This window comes from Haplochromis burtoni, unplaced genomic scaffold, assembly GCF_018398535.1.
Source record: "Haplochromis burtoni strain Fernald_Lab_line unplaced genomic scaffold, NCSU_Asbu1 Contig_566, whole genome shotgun sequence".
NCBI lineage: Eukaryota > Metazoa > Chordata > Actinopteri > Cichliformes > Cichlidae > Haplochromis > Haplochromis burtoni.
Window position 1 is genome coordinate 207,796 of NW_024582927.1, and position 18,046 is coordinate 225,841.

Here is an 18,046-nt window from a genome sequence, read left to right on the forward strand (position 1 = left end):
TCTCACTCTCTAAGATTGTGTTTAACAGTCTCCACTATAGGGCTGCCACAAACGATTATTTTGATAGTCGACTAGTCACCGATTATTTTTGCGATTAGTCAACTAATCATATCATGTATCCGCTTATTGCACCAGCATGCATCTGCTCTTATATAACTATCATTAGCTTACAGCTTTAAGTGTTTAAGGTGTGTGCTAACTAAAAATAAAGACAAGATGGTAGTTTATTAAATTTTAATGAAATTTGCAGATTGTTTCGGTGGAGTTTAATTAACTCAGCAGTCTGCTCCTTGGTTTCTAAAATATAACAGGACACCGGAGTATATTCTCGAGCATCTCACACTTCTGATAATCAGTTGTCTGCTTGACGTTTATTCAGCTGTGTAAAAACTATAACTTTAATCTCAGCCAAACCGATTTACTCAGGAACAAATAAAATACTGAATATAAGTGACTTATATATCATGTTTAACCTGAGTAGCGAAAAACGGCGGTGGGTTTGAAAACGATTTGCCGGGAGTCCGGTGTTCTCAGGGGCTCTAGTGAGCCTTGAACCCCGGCTAGCTATCGAGCTGGTGGGTAACAGACGTCTCCGAAAACGTCGGAGCGCTTTTGAAAATATGTGGCGTCTTGATAAATTGAGCAGATATTTGAAGTTTACACAGATAAATTCTCGCCTGAAAATATGTTAAACGTTTATTTTGTGACCCAGAAAGAATAATAAGAGTAATATTAAAACTGCTGCTGCCATATCTTCTGTTTCAGTCCGTTATTACACTCTTAAATCCTACTACTTATTCCTGCGTCTTTTGGGATCTTACAAAGCTTCAAACGAGGCGTCGACTATTAAATCAGTCGTCGACGATTTTGATAGTCGACGTAATCGTGACTAGTCGACTAATCGTGGCAGCCCTACTCCACTATCTCTTAGACATCGCCATACCTCCACAGGTATGTTGCCTGTATTACTGTAGGGTCTTTACCTTACAGTATACAGTGCGCTGAGGTGACTGTTGTTGTGAGCTGGTGCTATGTAAATTGAATTGAACTGAACTGAATCTGGACCAACCACCTTTGCAGTTTTCATGCTCATGAGCTCAATCTCTCTGCCAATCCACAGATTCTTTTTTCTTTCCTTAGTGTTGAGCCTCATATTCAACCCTCGAGAAACCTTTTCCACCTCAGGGCTCTAGAGTCCGACCAAATTTTTCGATGGTGCCACTAAAAAAATCTTAGGTCACACTGGTCTAGCTGTTCGAGTGGGGGGGAAAAAGTCTCCGCAACCCTGAAAGTCTCCCTGTGGTCAACAACAGACACACATTATGCCCCTATCGTGGTATAAACCAATCAGAGATAGTCAGGGGCGGGACCTCTCTGATTGCCCTTGGTCCAGATATTCCTGTAGTACTTTGTGTGTAAGTTCGAAAGTGCAGGTGCCAGGTGGATAGAGAGATGTGAGTAGCTTGAATAAAGCAATAACAATTCATTAAATCTGAATCGACTTTTAAATATAAATGTATTTTGCCAGAAACACCAGAATCTCAGGTTAAAGCTCTCAAAACTATTTCAACAACCGCCAAACAGCAAATGAGAGCAGGTAAACGGATTTCACACAATGACATAAACACAGAGCGGACCCGACGCATCAGAATTAGCTTTGTCTTTCTGGGCTTTCTCACCCAACGGCCTGTACACGGACACACCCTCGGGGCTGAAAGCCGACAGCTCACAGATTCTGATATGTCCCGCTTTGTGTTTACGTCTTTTTTGTGCTAGATTCTGAGCTGCAGGTTTTATCTCTCTCCAACCAAAATTCACTGAACCAGCAGCAAAAGAATATCCAAACTATGCTTCACATTTCATAAATGTCGTCATTAATCTTCTCTTACTTTTGCTGTTTTGCTTCCACCACGATAAAAATCAAACTTCATGCACAGCTCTCTCTCTCTCTCTCTCTCTCGTGTACTTCAAGAACAGTTTCCCATCTCAAATCTCTGTTTTCTGCATTATTCATTCGCTTATTACCCACCAGTCTACCGTTGTTTACAGCGCTGTCGTGCTGTCTTTTTCTTTTTTTTTTTAACTTAAATGACCTCGGACAAGAAAGCCTAATTTCTGCTGTTCAATACTGAAGAAATTTAAACTTTTTAAAATTATGCAAAATTGCAGAATATTTTTAAGGTTATCTGCTATAAAAAGCCAGGCCAGGAAAATCTCCTTCATGTTTTTCTGTGTTTTATCCTCAGTTACTTTCACACAAAGGCATCTGCTGTGATGCTCACACCTCTGATAACGTCTCACATGTATCAGTATGATAATGATCAGAATTATAATATTTCTGTGTCTGAGGCAAAATTGAATGATCAAATCGGGACCTCGTGAATCGTGAATCGAATGGATTATAGAAATCAGTGACGATACCCAGCCCTAGTGAGCAGCCTAGGCCTGACAGAAGTGGATGTAGCTGTGGGTAATGAGAAAAGATGATAAGAACTATTGATAACTTTTTTGTTAAGGCCTAATTTGTCTGAAATTCATAGCCAGTGCTCTGACATGGAGCCATGAACGCTGAACAAGCACAGTGTATCCAAAAACACGATAAACGCACGGCCCAAGTGTCCCCTCTACCCACTGCTGCAGGCAGCAGCAAAACAGGTCATCAGAGGGGGCCGATGTGATAATTAAATTTAACATTGCCTACATTAGGGCTGGGCGATATGACCCAAAATTCATATCTCGATATTTTTTAGCTGGATGGCGATATAAGATATATATCTCATATTTTTTTTAAAGCCATAAAGTAAGAACAAAAAGAGAGTTCTTAGTCAAAGCTGTGTCCCAGATGTCACACAGGCACTTTTATTAACATAGAGCATAAGATTTACTCAAAAATAAATTATGAGCATTTATTAAATAATCATGCTCCATAAATAAAAGAAAACAATGTTGTTTTTGTGCATAACAAAAAGCTCACAATTGTGCAGTCAAAATGTAAACTAACAGACGCTGAGCATAATAACAAAGACAGCTTTCACAGCTGCTCTGTTCCCAACTTCTACTGTGTGACTGACAGCATTGAGTTTGAAATCCTCTTCGTAACCACGTCTCTTAAAAGGTGCCATTTATAGTCCTTATACACAGTAGGGTAATATTACGTTGAAGCACAGTACGTATCACTCCGCGAGGCTCCTCGGTAGCTGTAATGCTCTGACAATCCATCAAGCGGTGCAGCTCATTAAAGTCGTACTAAAACATTTTTGACAGATTGCTGAGCGCCGTGTACCACATAAAATCGGTTCGCGGCCATCAAGCACAACCCGAATTCATACATAAGGCGCGCTGTCAACTTTTGAGAAAATGCAAGGATTTTAGGCTGTGCAGCGCCTCTGGGCTGCATGGCGTTAGCGTGGTTAGCTCGTTAGCGTGGTTAGCTAGCTAACACGTTGACGGCGTCCAGCCCCACGCACGGGGCGATGTGCAGTAACTCGGACACGGCAAATGTCCGTTAACATCTTGTCGCTTCCTGCAGGTGAAGCGATGGGGGAGGAGGGGGAGCTGTGTTCAGTGAAGGAGGGGCGAGGCCGAGTAACGTTGCGTAAAGATGAAAGTGGACGAAAGAGAGGCAAACTTGCGGCTCCACAAGTATAATTATAACGTAACATAGACTATATCGATATAAAGGATATTGTCACACCTTATATCTCGTATAAAAATATATCGATATTTTTTAAAAACTCGATATATCGCCCAGCCCTACCTACAATATCACCAAAGAGTGCCAACGCACTTTAAGCACAAGCACTTTTTCAGTAACTTATCTTTCTTGTAGAAATGTGCTCCAAATAAAGAACTTTGTATTGACAAGATTGTTAATTAATCATTTACAAATCAATATTGTCTGTATGGACAGCAATTTCCCCCCCAAAAGTGCACATGTAAAACTGCTGTGTTAAGCGATGCGGTTGAAAAATTTGGGTGCGCCTAACTTTTGTGCTGGTGGGCATCAAGGTGCACCAGTGCAACCGTGGCAAAAAGTTAGTCTAGAGCCCTGCACCTCTTTTTACTGTACGCTACTCCTGTATATTGTATTCATGTCATTTTTTCTTTGCCAGCTTCTTTAAATACTCTTCTTTCTCATTCCAGCACAAAGTCTCCTTGTCTACTTCCCAGAGGTTCCATCAAAAACCTCCTCTGCAGTTTCCCTCAGGACTCCAGCTGTACTTTCCTAGTCATCTGTAACTCTTCACGAACACTCAGAGCCTGTCTTAATCCTCTTAAACCTAGCCAAGGAGTTAACAGAAACCCAGAGAGATATATTAAGAATAATATGTTGTTACTAAAACCTCTAAACGTTCATCACTCAGTAACAGTGTTAGTTGTTGTCCCTGCAGTAAGAGGCAGGCCTGTGTTCACTGAGCCTGTGAACAACTCCAGTAAGCAACAAGGAGGTTCAAGTTACACCTTTTAATAAAAGCTAGAGTTAAGCTAACTAAGATCTTGTTTGCTGTTATTTCTGTTAATTAGATATGGTATCTTTCAAAGAAATTAAAAGACAAACATTGATTTTATATATATAGAAACAAATGTAACAATTGACAATACTCTCAGTACTTGTTTATGGTGCCTCTAGTCGCCAAAGATGGTTCACATTCTACAGTTCTTTCATTGCTGCAATTCCCTTTCAGTGTGTACACACTAGAAGAGCCGTCTGCTTCTGCTTCTGTCGGTTCAATAAATTTTGGCATCCTTAAATTCGACACTCTGGAAAGTTTAACAGACAGAGAAGATTGAGACTTACAGGTTTTAAGCCAGCGAGACATGGGGATGTTCCAGCATGTAACCACCATCACCATGGAGCGAGGGATTTCCACACTGAGAGGCTTCACCACTTTCATATCCCTGCACAACACGCACACACACACGCACACAGCTTGTTTTTTTCCACTTTTTAAAAAAATTTGAATCACAGTCAGATTTCTAATGTGAATCTTCTTGGACTGGCACCAAGTCAGTCTCCGGCAGCATGTCATTCTTTGTGTTGCTACTAGCCTGCCTTGTTATTCCCAGTTGCTTTGTGCAAGACTTTTCTTCCCTTCTTCAGGAATCTTTGTTTGTCCGCTCCAGCTAGAATTGTCTTAGCAATGTTTGGTTCAAGCAATCTGGGGCATTTTGCTGTGCAGAGCCTGTTGCACTATACTGCTATCATATAATAAGCTAGATTGGAAACCTGCCATTACACCCAATGATGCTCTTCAATTCTGCCTTGTTTTACAGTAGATTATTCTAGAGGGTTGAAAAACTTGACTGTTGATTAAACAATTTCCAGGATGAAGAGAGCAGAGCAGCTGATAGCAGATCAGCTAATCGCAGATCAGCTAATCTTACCATCTTGTGTTGTCTTTATCTTCAGTGAATCCTCCTCCGGCCAGCATGCTGGTGCCTTCGCTCAAGTGACCCACAAAGTAGTTACTGAAGTGGAAGGACACTGCATTCTCGTAAGCATGCAGCCACCTATGCAACACACCACAATCAAGTCACATACACACATCATCATTAAATAATCTCTGGCTGGCACACAACAAATAATTACAGCAGATCACGTTAAAGCCAAATAACTCGAGCAATCAGACTTCTAGTGCTAGTTCTCACCCAGCAAGTTATTCATTTCCATAAAACGTCAGAGGTGGACTGATTTCTGACTGGACTACTCATCTGCTGATCTCATATTGCTTCCTCTTACGACACTATGATTGATACACCGACGTCATTTTTTTTCTTCAAGCATGCAGATAATCTAAACAACTCGTACACCTGAGTCACTGTATGTAAGAGCTCCTTATCAAAGCAATGGGAATAAGACAAACCGGAATTAGCCAGCTGCACAAACAGATATGCAAAAATGTTTTGGATAACAGTGTATTCAGTTCATAACTGTAAAAAAGAAAGACTAGCAATGGAGCACAAATAAAATAAAAACAGTATTAAAATAGAATAAAACATAATTATTTAATCCATAGTCTAATCATTTAAGGTTTAGATCATAAATGGGGTTAAAAGTCATACATCACGGATCACATAACAATTACAAATACAGACACACATATCTATCGAGTGTCACAGAATTGTTCTCATGACCAAGATGTTATGATATTTTGACTTACTGTGTGACATTTGTTCCTATTTATAATCTAAACCTTCTAAGATTAGACTCCTAAGTAAACACTAAACTGGCTGTCTTCTCATCAGAGCTCCTCATCACATTCTGTCCGATATTTTCCTGGGAAAGTATCCCTACTTTGCACCATTCTGTTGATTAAATCGGCCCTATTGAGTTTAATATAAGAAACAGTGCGTCATTTTTTCCCTTTTTATTTTCACAGCTGCCAAGTTTCTTCTGTCTCTGTTAAACACTTCTATTACATTTGATATGAGTATGATATGCTTGTGTGTCATGCCTTCATTTCAGTGTCTGAAATCACCAGAAGGAAGACTCTCAAGTCATACTAATTAAAACCAGTGCAGATGCATATTAGCTTCTAATCTTCTGTATAACAAACTGAAGATATACTGTTATGTGTGTGAGAAGACAAAGACTACAGTGCCAATTACAAGAAGTGAGAAAAGTATGACACTACACTATGATACCATCATCAGAACATGAGTAAATAGTTTCTATACTTGGGAATTTGAACAAATGTTAATACTTGGGGCAAAGCCTTACCTTTCTCAAATGTATCTTGGAAGCAGAGAAAGAAAGACAGACAGTATAGTGTCAAAGCAGTGTAGTGGAACAGTGCTCTGGGTGTAAAAAGAGCAACGATTGAATTAAAATCTCTTACTTCTTTGTGACAGAGTTTCCATGGATCGGGATGAACCACGGGAAAAGGTATGGGGCAATACAGGTGGAGATTAGCAAACAGATCTGACTCTTCACTAGACTGCCGCTAGAGGTATGCAGCCACAACCAGCTCTGAAACCCAAATCCATCATTACCATCACAGTGCCATACAAGACTAGAAAGCATGCAGATTAAGGTAGAACTGGCAGTTACTCACAAGTTTTGTGCCTTCAATAACATTCTTATAACTGGAGAAGCTGATCCAAGGGCCAAAGACGGCAGTACCCACAAAGAAAATATAGCCCAGGAACTCCGTGAGCGAGGGCAGGCTGCTCAGTGCACCTCTGTCCAAGTCAAAGGCCACAGAAATGGCCTTCATGGCCACCACCATCTGAGAGCCTCAAAGAGACACAAAAACAAAGTAATTTGTTACCGTTACAGGATACTACATTCACATTTTATGAGGAATCACTTCCTCATAGAAGTCACTATTATAAGCTAACCTAGTCTGAATATAATCTTATTAAGAGTAAATCTCAAAGGTGTCTGCTGTGAGGCTTGACCCAACTTTTATACATTACAGATGTACATATATATGACCAATATACTATAGTTCACAATGGTCATTTTTTCAGTCTATGAGCTGCATCATATATGTGCTATCAAGTCTTTCTAACATGTTGGACTGAGCTTTCATGTGCTGTATAGGTATTAGGGGCATGAATGCCATGGTAATTTATCAAACTGTTCTTTTTCCAAGGTAGAGTCTAAAGCATACAACTTTAATTACTTTAAAAACAACAACTGGGTGCACAAGTTTTATTATGAATTAATCAGGATTTTCTCTAAGCTACACCAGGTTGAAAGTATACATACATCTGCACTAATACTTGGACCTCAACCAGATGCTTTTTGGTAGGCACCGCACCAATTTCTCTGTGGCTCACTGGAGTCCTAAAGCTTTAGACATGTAACCCTTTCCATACTGACTTTGTTTCTCAGCTGTTTCATTACATCGTAGCAGGAAATATTGCTTTTTGAGATCTTTTATCCTCCTTCACGTTTTCAGACAAGTCCTATTTATTAAGTGACGTCTTGACTTAGCAGATGTGGCTGTAATCAGACATTCTGCATTTACTCAGGCTTTGTCTAATATTAAAAATGTGTTTGATGATATGAAACCTAGGGAAAAATGTTTTCACAGCATTTAGCCTGTATCCATCCATCCATTCGCTTCCGCTTATCCTTTCCAGGGTCGCGGGGGGGCGCTGGAGCCTATCCCAGCTGTCATGGGGCGAGAGGCGGGGTACACCCTGGACAGGTCGCCAGTCTGTCGCAGGGCCAACACACAGGGACAGACAACCATTCGCTCTCACATTCACTCACACATTCACACCATTTAGCCTGTATCCATTTTAAACCCTGTGTGGACTAGAGGAAGTCATACTTATCCCCCAAATTAAAGATCTATGCTATACAGATTCCAACCTGGAAAAGGGGGTTTAAAGAAATAATTTAAAGACATAAATTACAATGATACTCATGCCCATGATGACTGGGTGTAAATATAATAATAATAATAAGAAGAATATATTTAATTTGTTGCCATACAAAGTTGCCGTACAGGGAACAAAAGATAAACAGTACAAAGGCTAAAATAAACCTTTAAATGTTTCTCCAAGACACAAAATGAAAATTGCAAAAAAAATTACAGAAGATTAACTAGGAACAAAAAAAAATTGATGTAATATTTACCTCTTATTTTGTGCCAGGTCACCGTGTCAATTAAATGCAACTCTCTAAAAAGAAGAGGCAGAAAAGTAACATGATAAGCCATCAATGCTACTCTAGAAGCTGGACAGTGCAGCACTAAAGGAAATGAATTACTAAATTATTATAGGAATTGCAGCTCCTAGATAGACATGTACAACTGCTCTATTTGTCTCTAAGTTTAGGCATGAGAACTCAGACTGCAACTGTACTTTTCATCATTGACAACTGCTTTAAATAATGATGGTGTATTAAAAACCAAGACTATATTAAGACTATATTTAGCTGGAACACATCCAGTTTACAAGGATATACTTATTAAAATGAAATAAAATCTCACCACAAGGAAAACTTTATCTGCTCTACAATGTTTCAACAGATAGGTCACTTATTACCTGTGTAGTGTTGTGATTTCTGTAATCGAATATTATGGTGAAAAGTACTGAACACTGCACTGAGGTCTAAAAGGACAAGCACAGAGAGGAGTCCACTGTCACGGGCCATGAGAAGATCATTTGCAACCTTCACTAAAGCTGTTTCTGTGCTGTGGTGCATCGAAATGCTGAATTAAAGTCTTCATATAAATCATTCCTCTGCAGATGCTCTCTTAGCTGTTTGACAACTAACCTTTCAACAATGTTTTTAACTAAAGGCAAGGTTAACATGAAAACATTTCCAAACACACTGACCTCAGATGTTTGGTTTTAGCTGGACCCTAAGATAAGACACGGCCTAAGACTGCAAGACTCTTTCTTTTCACAACTCTACTGTAAGAGTGACGTTCACGTTAAGATTAGCTGCAGCTTCTTCTTTACAAAAAACAGCACTTGAGCCTTCTCAGCTGTCTGCTTGGTTCTCCTTTTATCGATAGCGAGTCTCCTGGTTTGCACACTTGTTGTAGGTGCACAGAGAAATATGGCTGCTGCAGAAACCAGATCTAGGTTGGTTGACTTGCCTGCACAGGAGTGCACTGTCTGAGTGCACACTTATTATATACAGGCAGGGGTGGGACTTTACTTTGATGGACAGACCATGCAGCTAATCACATTCAAAGACATTATGTGAAAGAAGGAAGGGGGCAGATGTTCAAAAGACAATAAGTGTGTTGGTACAGGCCAGGTACACAGAGAGATTTAAATGCAAGCGTGTTGAGAAAAAAATGAAGAAACAAGTGAAAACGTAAACTCTGTATGCATCTGGATGCATTTCAGTGATAACCTCAAACCTGAGTGTAGAATTTATAAAATTAGGACCTAGCTGAAGTGATACCCACTTTTATTTTCAGCAATTTTCCATTATGAAGGGCAAAAAGTTTCAAACTTGTAAAGGACTTAAACCTCGTGTAAACCCAGTAGTAGTAGTAAATGTATAAAATGCGTAAATATAGTGTATAAAAGTAAAGTTTTATGAAAACAGAATAAAAAAAACTTGCTACCTTGAAAAAGACTAAATTCACAGTTCAGTATTAAATATTACATAAAATAAACTATATAAAAGTGTCTGCAGAAATATGTAGCACAGAGCCATGGCTCAGTGTCTACGTGTCTAAATGAATGTGTGCATGATGCCATTAAAATTCTTAACTTGGTTGATCTGCTGCTCACCACAAACAAGCAGATATTTTTGACTTTTAACTGTATTTTCACAAGTTTCACAGCGTTTCCTACTGACTTGTTATAATTGCTGGCGGTGTCTTGTAAATAGTGTTGGACGTAATCCCATTTTTCAGTAATGCATAGGGATGGAAATAGATAAAATAAATTAGCAATTCCAGTTCCATAATCACTTATCGATTCTCACTGACTCTGTTTTGAGAGTAACTACCATTATGAAGCATCAATAAAAAAGACATTTGTGCAAACTAATTGCACAGCTGTAGGTCAAAAAAAAAAGGTTACTCAAAAAACTAATTATTTCACATATTAAATAGAACACTTTTATTAAAAGCTTTACTGCAGAACAATCGGCGGTGGATGGAGCAGCTACAAAGTTTGTTTTTCTTCACGTCAGAGTTTGTTAATCAGGTGCTTGGATGAAGGACTCCCGATAGTGTTTCCCAGTAAAGGTTTTAATGGTGATCACAGGAACAGCACTGCTGTTTTGGATTAGAAACACGTTTTGTTTCACTCAACCTGAGCTCAGTAACGGCTCCATCTCTTTGCTCTTCGTGGTGTGTAAACAGACTCCGGCTCCATGTTTAACCTTGCCAGGAACGTCATCACTGCTACTGTTATGTTATCAGTCTGCTTGCCAAAAACTGCGGGCTGTGTGGGCTCAATGTTGTCAGACTTTTTGTTCACACGCTGCTCCTAAATAGATTTCCATTGCAGGTCTATTTTTAGTTGCTAATGTGGGTGAAACACTCGTGTTTACATTGTTAAAGACATCGGCGCTACAGAGCCGTGCATTACACAAAGGAAAGAATTTGTGTCAAGAATTTTTTGTAATCAAAGTGCACCCAGGACAGAAGCAACACATTATGCTGCTAAAACACCTTCAGCTCTTTGCAAGCATCTGCACAAACAGCATGGGTAGCTGAGGAATAGAGCAGGTGATCTACTAATTGGAAGGTTGGTGGTTCCATCCCTGCTCCAGTCTGCATGCCAAAAGATAAGACACTAACCCTCTCTAATGCTACTTACGCGTAGAAAAATCTTGTATAAAGTGTAGAGGTAGAGTAGAAAAGCAGTCCATTTATCATGCTAACACAACCTAGCCAAGAACCCAGAGTGATGTTCAAGCTGAGTGAATGCCAACCCCAGCCCAGCCAGCCATGAACTTCACCAGGTAACAAACTGATGATCAGTCAGGTTGCAATCTCTGTTTCTACTGGCTCATTTTTCTAAAGTAGCATCACCGTGCCGATCACTTCAAAATCTTTCGGTGCTGTTGGCTTCCTGTTCATACCCAAATACTGTATCCTCATTAGGATATGGATTTGTGTTTGTGTGGGTTTGTAGCCCAAGGTGTATACAGTTACATGGTAATTATGCCCATATGGAAAGGATATACGGTATATAAATCTTATAAAGTTTGTATCTGTCTTGTGTGAAACTTGTATGAAAAGCATACAAGAGTGAAAACAGATATAAGATCCCTTGAAAAAGTATATAAATGAAACTTGTATGTTTTGGATACTTACTAAAACAATATATGAAAGTAATGAGAAAGTGGCCACTTTCATGAGTAAATCATATAAGCCTTATATGATTCACTATATGAAGTAAGCCAAATCTTATGCAAGTCTTTTATAAGTTTTTTCTATTTCTTTTCCATATGGGTGTGACATGTGATTCAGGTCATTCTAAAGAGAATTGAGAAATCAATGTAACAAGTAGTGTAGCAAATTACTTTCTCCAACAAGTAATTAAGTAACATACTGTATTACTTTTAAAAACACACTGAGCTCCACATATCAGTTCTTACATTTAAAGTGGGAATGCTCTCCAACCATTCAGAGAGTAATTCAGTTCAATTCAATGTAATTCAATTCTATTTAAAATGTCAATAAAGGGCTATTCTGTTCATACAGCGTCAAATCACAACAACAGTTGCCTCAAGGACCTGAACTTGCATACAGTGGCTTGCAAAAGTATTCGGCTCCCTTGAACTTTTCCACATTTTGTCACAAACATGAATCAATTTTATTGGAATTCCACGTGAAAGACCAACACAAAGAGGTGTACACGTGAGAAGTGGAACGAAAATCATACATGATTTCAAACATTTTTTACACACAGGACAGCTATTAGTCATGCACTGCACAAAGTTGGCCTATATGGAAGAGTGGCAAGAAGAAAGCCATTGTTAACAGAAAACCATAAGAAGTCCCGTTTGCAGTTTGCCACAAGCCATGTGGGGGACACAGCAAACATGTGGAAGAAGGTGCTCTGGTCAGATGAGACCAAGATGGAACTTTTTGGCCAAAATGCAAAACGCTATGTGTGGCAGAAAACTAACACTGCACATCACTCTGAACACACCATCCCCACTGTCAAATATGGTGGTGGCAGCATCATGCTTCTCTTCAGCAGGGACAGGGAAGCTGGTCAGAGTTGATGGGAAGATGGATGGAGCCAAATACAGGGCAATCTTGGAAGAAAACCTCTTGGAATCTAGAGACATACCCTAAAAGACTGGCAGCTGGAATTGCAGCAAAAGGTGGTTCTACAAAGTATTGACTCAGGGGGCTGAATAATTACGCACACCCCACTTTGCAGTTATTTATTTGTAAAAAATGTTTGGAATCATGTATGATTTTCGTTCCACTTCTCACGTGTGCACCACTTTGTGTTTGTCTTTCATGGGGAATTCCAATAAAATTGTTTCATGTTTGTGGCTGTAATGTGACAAAAAGTGGAAAAGTTTAAGGGGGGCGAATACTTTTGCAAGCCACTGTACTTGCTTGTACGTATCTGGGACAGGCATTTTGCTGATGAAATGCTGCTTTGGCAGCACATAGCGCAGCTCCATTAAGTTTTGTGAAGCATTTTTGCAATTTTTAATGCATCAGATTATCAGACATTTTTATTTCTTAGGCGAGGACAGGCTCAGTATTGGGCTTCTTGGCTAGGTTGTGTTAGCATGATAACACAACCTAGTATCAGTATTGGGATACTGTACATCCCTGGTCAGGATGAGATTCAGAGTGTGATTAAAACAATCAGTGGGATCATATACACTTTGAGAGAGGCCAATCAACTCTAATAAAAAAAAAAGTAACATGTTCCATTGACTTTCATTTTCAGCATCTACATGGATGCTAAAAAATGCCCACAATAATTATAAGAAATCTGAGTACAGGCCAGGAGGACCATAGATGGTAAATGGTAAATGGCCTGTATTTATATAGCGCTTTACTAGTCCCTAAGGACCCCAAAGCGCTTTACATATCCAGTCATCCACCCATTCACACACTGGTGATGGCAGCTACATTGTAGCCACAGCCACCCTGGGGCGCACTGACAACAAAATTGTTTTTTGACTTTTTGCATTAGAGTCAGGCTTTTAAAAAAAATCTAACTAAATCTAACTCTGCCTGGGTCTCTGATAAAGCCATCTTATAACATAACAGGGGGTAGCCATTATTTTGTACATATTCTATCAGTGTTTAAGAGTATGGATTAAAAGCAGTTCATCTTGATAACATATGTCACCTTATTGGTATGTGAAGTCAGAGGACACGCAGGAAGAACACAGCAAGAAAACAATCACCTGGATTATTTTCAGACTATTACATGGAAAAGTTGAGAAAAAAAAAACATCTTCAACTGACTGAAATTCTGTACAGCTTGGGCCTGTTTATTTGGATTGAAATGGCTGTATTAGGCTCCATGTAAATGTAATTGCAGGCTCAGCCAGCACTGTGAGATAACAGCTACAATCTTCTTGCCTTCTAAAAAATGTTTCATTTCATGCTGTACCACATAGTTCTTTTATTATTACATAATCTTCTTCATTAGTGACATCTTACTGATGCTATTTATTTTGTTACAGAGCTTTGGGCCCCATTACAAAGTTGAAGGTTCAGTCAGGTTAAGGTCTGCATCACTTTGAGATCATTGTCCAACTTGAGCTGTCAGACAGACAGCCTAACATATGACTCTAGAATACTTGAGTATTGTGTGCTCATGTATTATGTTTGGTTTTCTCCAAATGTGACACTGTGCGTTGTGGCCAGACGTCTGCACTTTGGTCTCATCGGCCCAAAAGATGTTTTTGAAGTCTTGTGATTTGTTCAGATGCAATTGTACAATCCTAATCCATGCTGCAATGTTCTTTTTAGAGAGAAGAGGATTTTTTCCTGGCAAACCTTCCCAACAAGCCACACTTGTTCAGTATTTCTCTAATTGTACTGTCGAGAACTTTAACAGTTAAGGTGTTTGCACACCAAGTGTGATGGAAAAAAAAAACCCTGTGAAATCCTGCAGTCCTGAACATGCAGCCTGCAGAGCAGCAGAGTCGTCTGCACTTCCTGAGCACTTCGGGCCTGAGCCTAACTGAATTTTGCTAGGACCGTCCACTCCTGGGAAGACTGTGACACTTGTTAAGAGCACTTGATTGGCATCAACTGACTTAACTTAATTACTATCTTATTTATCAATTTGTATGGAAGTTCTAACCCTTACTGCTTTCATACTAATTATGAGAACTCTGTTGATTTACTTCCAATCCCCTCTGTCTGCATAAAAGCAGTGCTGGAACACACTGTGGTACCATACCCTCATGAGCATCAGTTGAACAGTATTGTACTGCAGAAGGTAGAGTGATGGTGCAAGAATGGAGAGGAAAAAGGTGATTAACAATGGAAGAGAGACAGACCATCATAACACTGTCGGTCTGTCCTACAGAGAAACTGCAAAGAAAGTCAAGGTGTCAGTGAGTCCAGTTTGCTTCATCATCCAAAGGCTCAGAAACAAAGTCTGTAGACCCAAAGACACAACTGAATCAGAGGCCAAGTTAACAGCTGTGTGATAGGCGGCTGACAGGACAACAGCTTCAAGCAGCTTAACAGTGGTCGTAGTAAGAAAGTCTCAGTTTCAGCTGTGAAGAGAAGACTTTGAGCTGCAGGTTTGACAGGATGAGTTGCAGCAAGAAAGCCAGGCAAGACAAAGAGGCTTGCCTAGGCTGGAAGGTATTATGGACTGATGGATCAACATTTGAAATCCTCGGTTCATCACACAGGATCTTTGTGTGTGGCATCAACGGTCAAACATGGAGGAAGAAGTGTGATGGTCTGGGGCTGTTTTACTGGATCCAGGGCCAGTGACTGTACAGAGTGAGAGGCTCCCTGAACCAAAACCACAGCACTGTGCAGCACCATGCAGGACCCTCTGGTATGCACCTAGTTGGTCAGGGATTCACCCTACAGCAACATAAAGACCCAAAACATTGATCCAAGCTGTGCCAGAACTACCTCAGGAACAAAGAACAAGATGGTGAGCTTGAAAACACGGAGTGTCCAGCACAGTCTCCAGACTTAAACCCCATCGAGCTGGTTTGAACTGGACAGAAGAGTTTCCAGCTGTAATTGCGTTTTTGTATTATGCTTTCATTACAGAGTGCAATGAGACATTAAACAGCGTAATATTTAATAAAAAAATAATTGGAAGAAATTAGTGTGTTCTAAAACTTTTGACTGGTATTGTATGTGACACTGGTTTGGAAGGTAAGCAAAACTCTTTGTTATAAAAAAGCTTTCAAAATAAGGAGCAGCCAACAGGTTACAGAGCGTTAGCCTCCAGAGGAGTGCCCTACTGTCTACTGCCAGCCTTTTCTCTGTGCAAATGTTTAGAAAACACTGAGGAGCAATTTTCCTGGTACAAAAGTGTTTTTGTCTGCGTTTCTCACCCTGTTAGGATATAGATAAGGACGACACCTGAGACGAAGAGGCCGTGGCTGCTCGAGTGTCGGCAGAGCAGCAGAATGAAGTAACAGAGAGCAGTGAGCAGCAGAATCCACTGCATGTGCTGCTCAAAGAACAGGAAGAGGCCAAACATCCCAGCCAGCGCTGACACTACATGTTTCACAGTAGACACCACACCTGAGGAAGCAAAGCAGGACGCACTTAGAAACGTAATCACAAGTAGCCTGTTGTTGTTGCAGACACTTAGACTGCAGAGCATAATAAAGTTAAACATGGTCCTCGTCCACAAGGTTTCAATTTTTAATATTTTAAAATAATTTTTAATAGCTAGTCTGAGGCTCTAAACAAATCAAAACAGCAATAAGATTATTTCTGACTAATGCTGAATATATATATGTATCATCTCACTCAATATTTTTTCTTTATTTTTATTACTTTCGACATTGTACATACAAACTGAAGACATCATATATATGAAGCAAGATATATGGAATTATGTAGCAAAAAAACCCCTGATAAATAATTCTAAATATGTTTTATATCACAGATTCCTCAAAGTAGCCGCCCTTTGCTTTGTTGACAGCGCTGCAAACCCTCGTCCTTCTCTCATGGTTTCACTTCACAGGTGTGCCTGTCAGGGTTCATTTGTTGCCTTCTTAATGAGGTTGGGACCATCAGTTGTGTTGTGCAGCAGTCATGTGGTACACAGCTGACAGCCCTATTTGACAACTGTTAGAATTCATATTATGGCAAGAACCAATCAGCTAAGTAAAGAGAAACAACAGCCCATCATTACTTCAAGAACTGAAGGTCAGTCAGTCCAGAAAATTGCAAAAGTGTTGATTGTGTCCCCAAGTGCTGTTGCAAAAACCACCAAAACTGGCTCACATGAGGACTGTCCCATGAAAGGAAGACCCAGAGTCCCCTCTGCCGCTGAGGATAAATTCATCCGAGTCACCAGTCTCAGAAACCACAAGTTAACAGCAGCTCAGATTAGAGCCCAGATAAAATAAGGAGAGTGATGGAGTGCACCAGATGGTCTGACCTAAACCCAGTGGAGATGATTTGGGATAAGATGGGCCGCAGAGTGAAGGCAAAAGGACCAACAAGTGCTCAGCATCTCTGGGAAATCCTTCAAGACTGTTGTTAAACCATTTCAGGAGATGACCTCATGAAGCTCATGGAGAGAAGGCCAAGAGTGTTCAAAGCAGTAATCAAAGCAAAGGGTGGCAAATATCGAGGAATCTAAAATATAAAACATGTTTTAAGTTATTTACACATGTGTTCATTCATAGTTTTGATGCCATCAGTGAGAATCTAAAATGTAAATAGTCATGAAAATAAAGAAAAAAACATTAAAAAGGAAGGTGTGTCAAACTTTTATATGCACACACACAGAGACACACACACACACACACACACACACACACACACACACTCGTGTGAAATAAGTGACTATTCCCCTGTCATTACCCTTAACTGGTTTACTGTATTTACTTGTATGGATGAAGATGTTTACATTGGCACTTATGTTTTTGTTCCTCCCAGTATGTCAAAAAGGCTGGAATATTTAGAAAACTACTTGTCATATGATGATGACATTTTACAGAGAACATGTGAAACATACATGTCCAAACTTTAAACCATAACATTTTCAGCCAAATCACAGGTGGCTGAGCAGAAGATGTTCTGCAGCTCTGACTACCCATTTGCGTCCAGCGATAACTGTAATCAGCAGCTGGGACGTGTGCTCCTGTGCAGCGAGTGAAGCTCACCCAGTGTGAAACAGAGTCTGCAGAGCAGGCAGAGTAGCAACAGCCTCCACACCTGCTGGAGGCCTTGCTGGACTGTAATGAGACCGCAACTCTCAACCAGCTCCTGCCACACCTCCAACCTGCTGGGAATGTCCATCCTGCACACACAGACAGACACAACACAGCAATATCACAATATGTTCACAAAGGTCAAAGAGTCCGAGTACTGTTTTCAGTGCTTGGCTGTAATGTTTCTGTAGGCTTTACACAAAAACTGCACATGCGCATTAACAAAATGGATGGATGGAGGAAAAAAGT

The 18,046-nt window shown here is 40.0% G+C and overlaps 1 protein-coding gene across 4 annotated transcripts in view; it reads right to left on the reverse strand.

Annotated features, from left to right (window-relative positions):
• LOC102308891 (protein-serine O-palmitoleoyltransferase porcupine) overlaps positions 1-18,046 on the reverse strand; it is a 27,354-nt gene that overhangs the window by 7,264 nt on the left and 2,044 nt on the right. For 3 of the 4 annotated variants that reach the window (XM_014329461.2, XM_014329460.2, XM_005948018.3), the window contains exons 2-8: positions 17,750-17,886; positions 15,959-16,151; positions 8,594-8,637; positions 7,056-7,237; positions 6,840-6,970; positions 5,386-5,511; positions 4,799-4,899 (exon numbers count right to left, since the gene is read on the reverse strand). In XM_014329461.2, the coding sequence (XP_014184947.1) occupies positions 4,799-4,899; positions 5,386-5,511; positions 6,840-6,970; positions 7,056-7,237; positions 8,594-8,637; positions 15,959-16,151; positions 17,750-17,885 (913 nt within the window). In that variant the 5' untranslated portion in view covers position 17,886. Of the gene's footprint in view, positions 1-3,993; positions 4,417-4,570; positions 4,900-5,385; positions 5,512-6,839; positions 6,971-7,055; positions 7,238-8,593; positions 8,638-15,958; positions 16,152-17,749; positions 17,887-18,046 lie in introns of those variants that run through there. The other variant, XM_042214454.1, reaches the window with a different exon arrangement.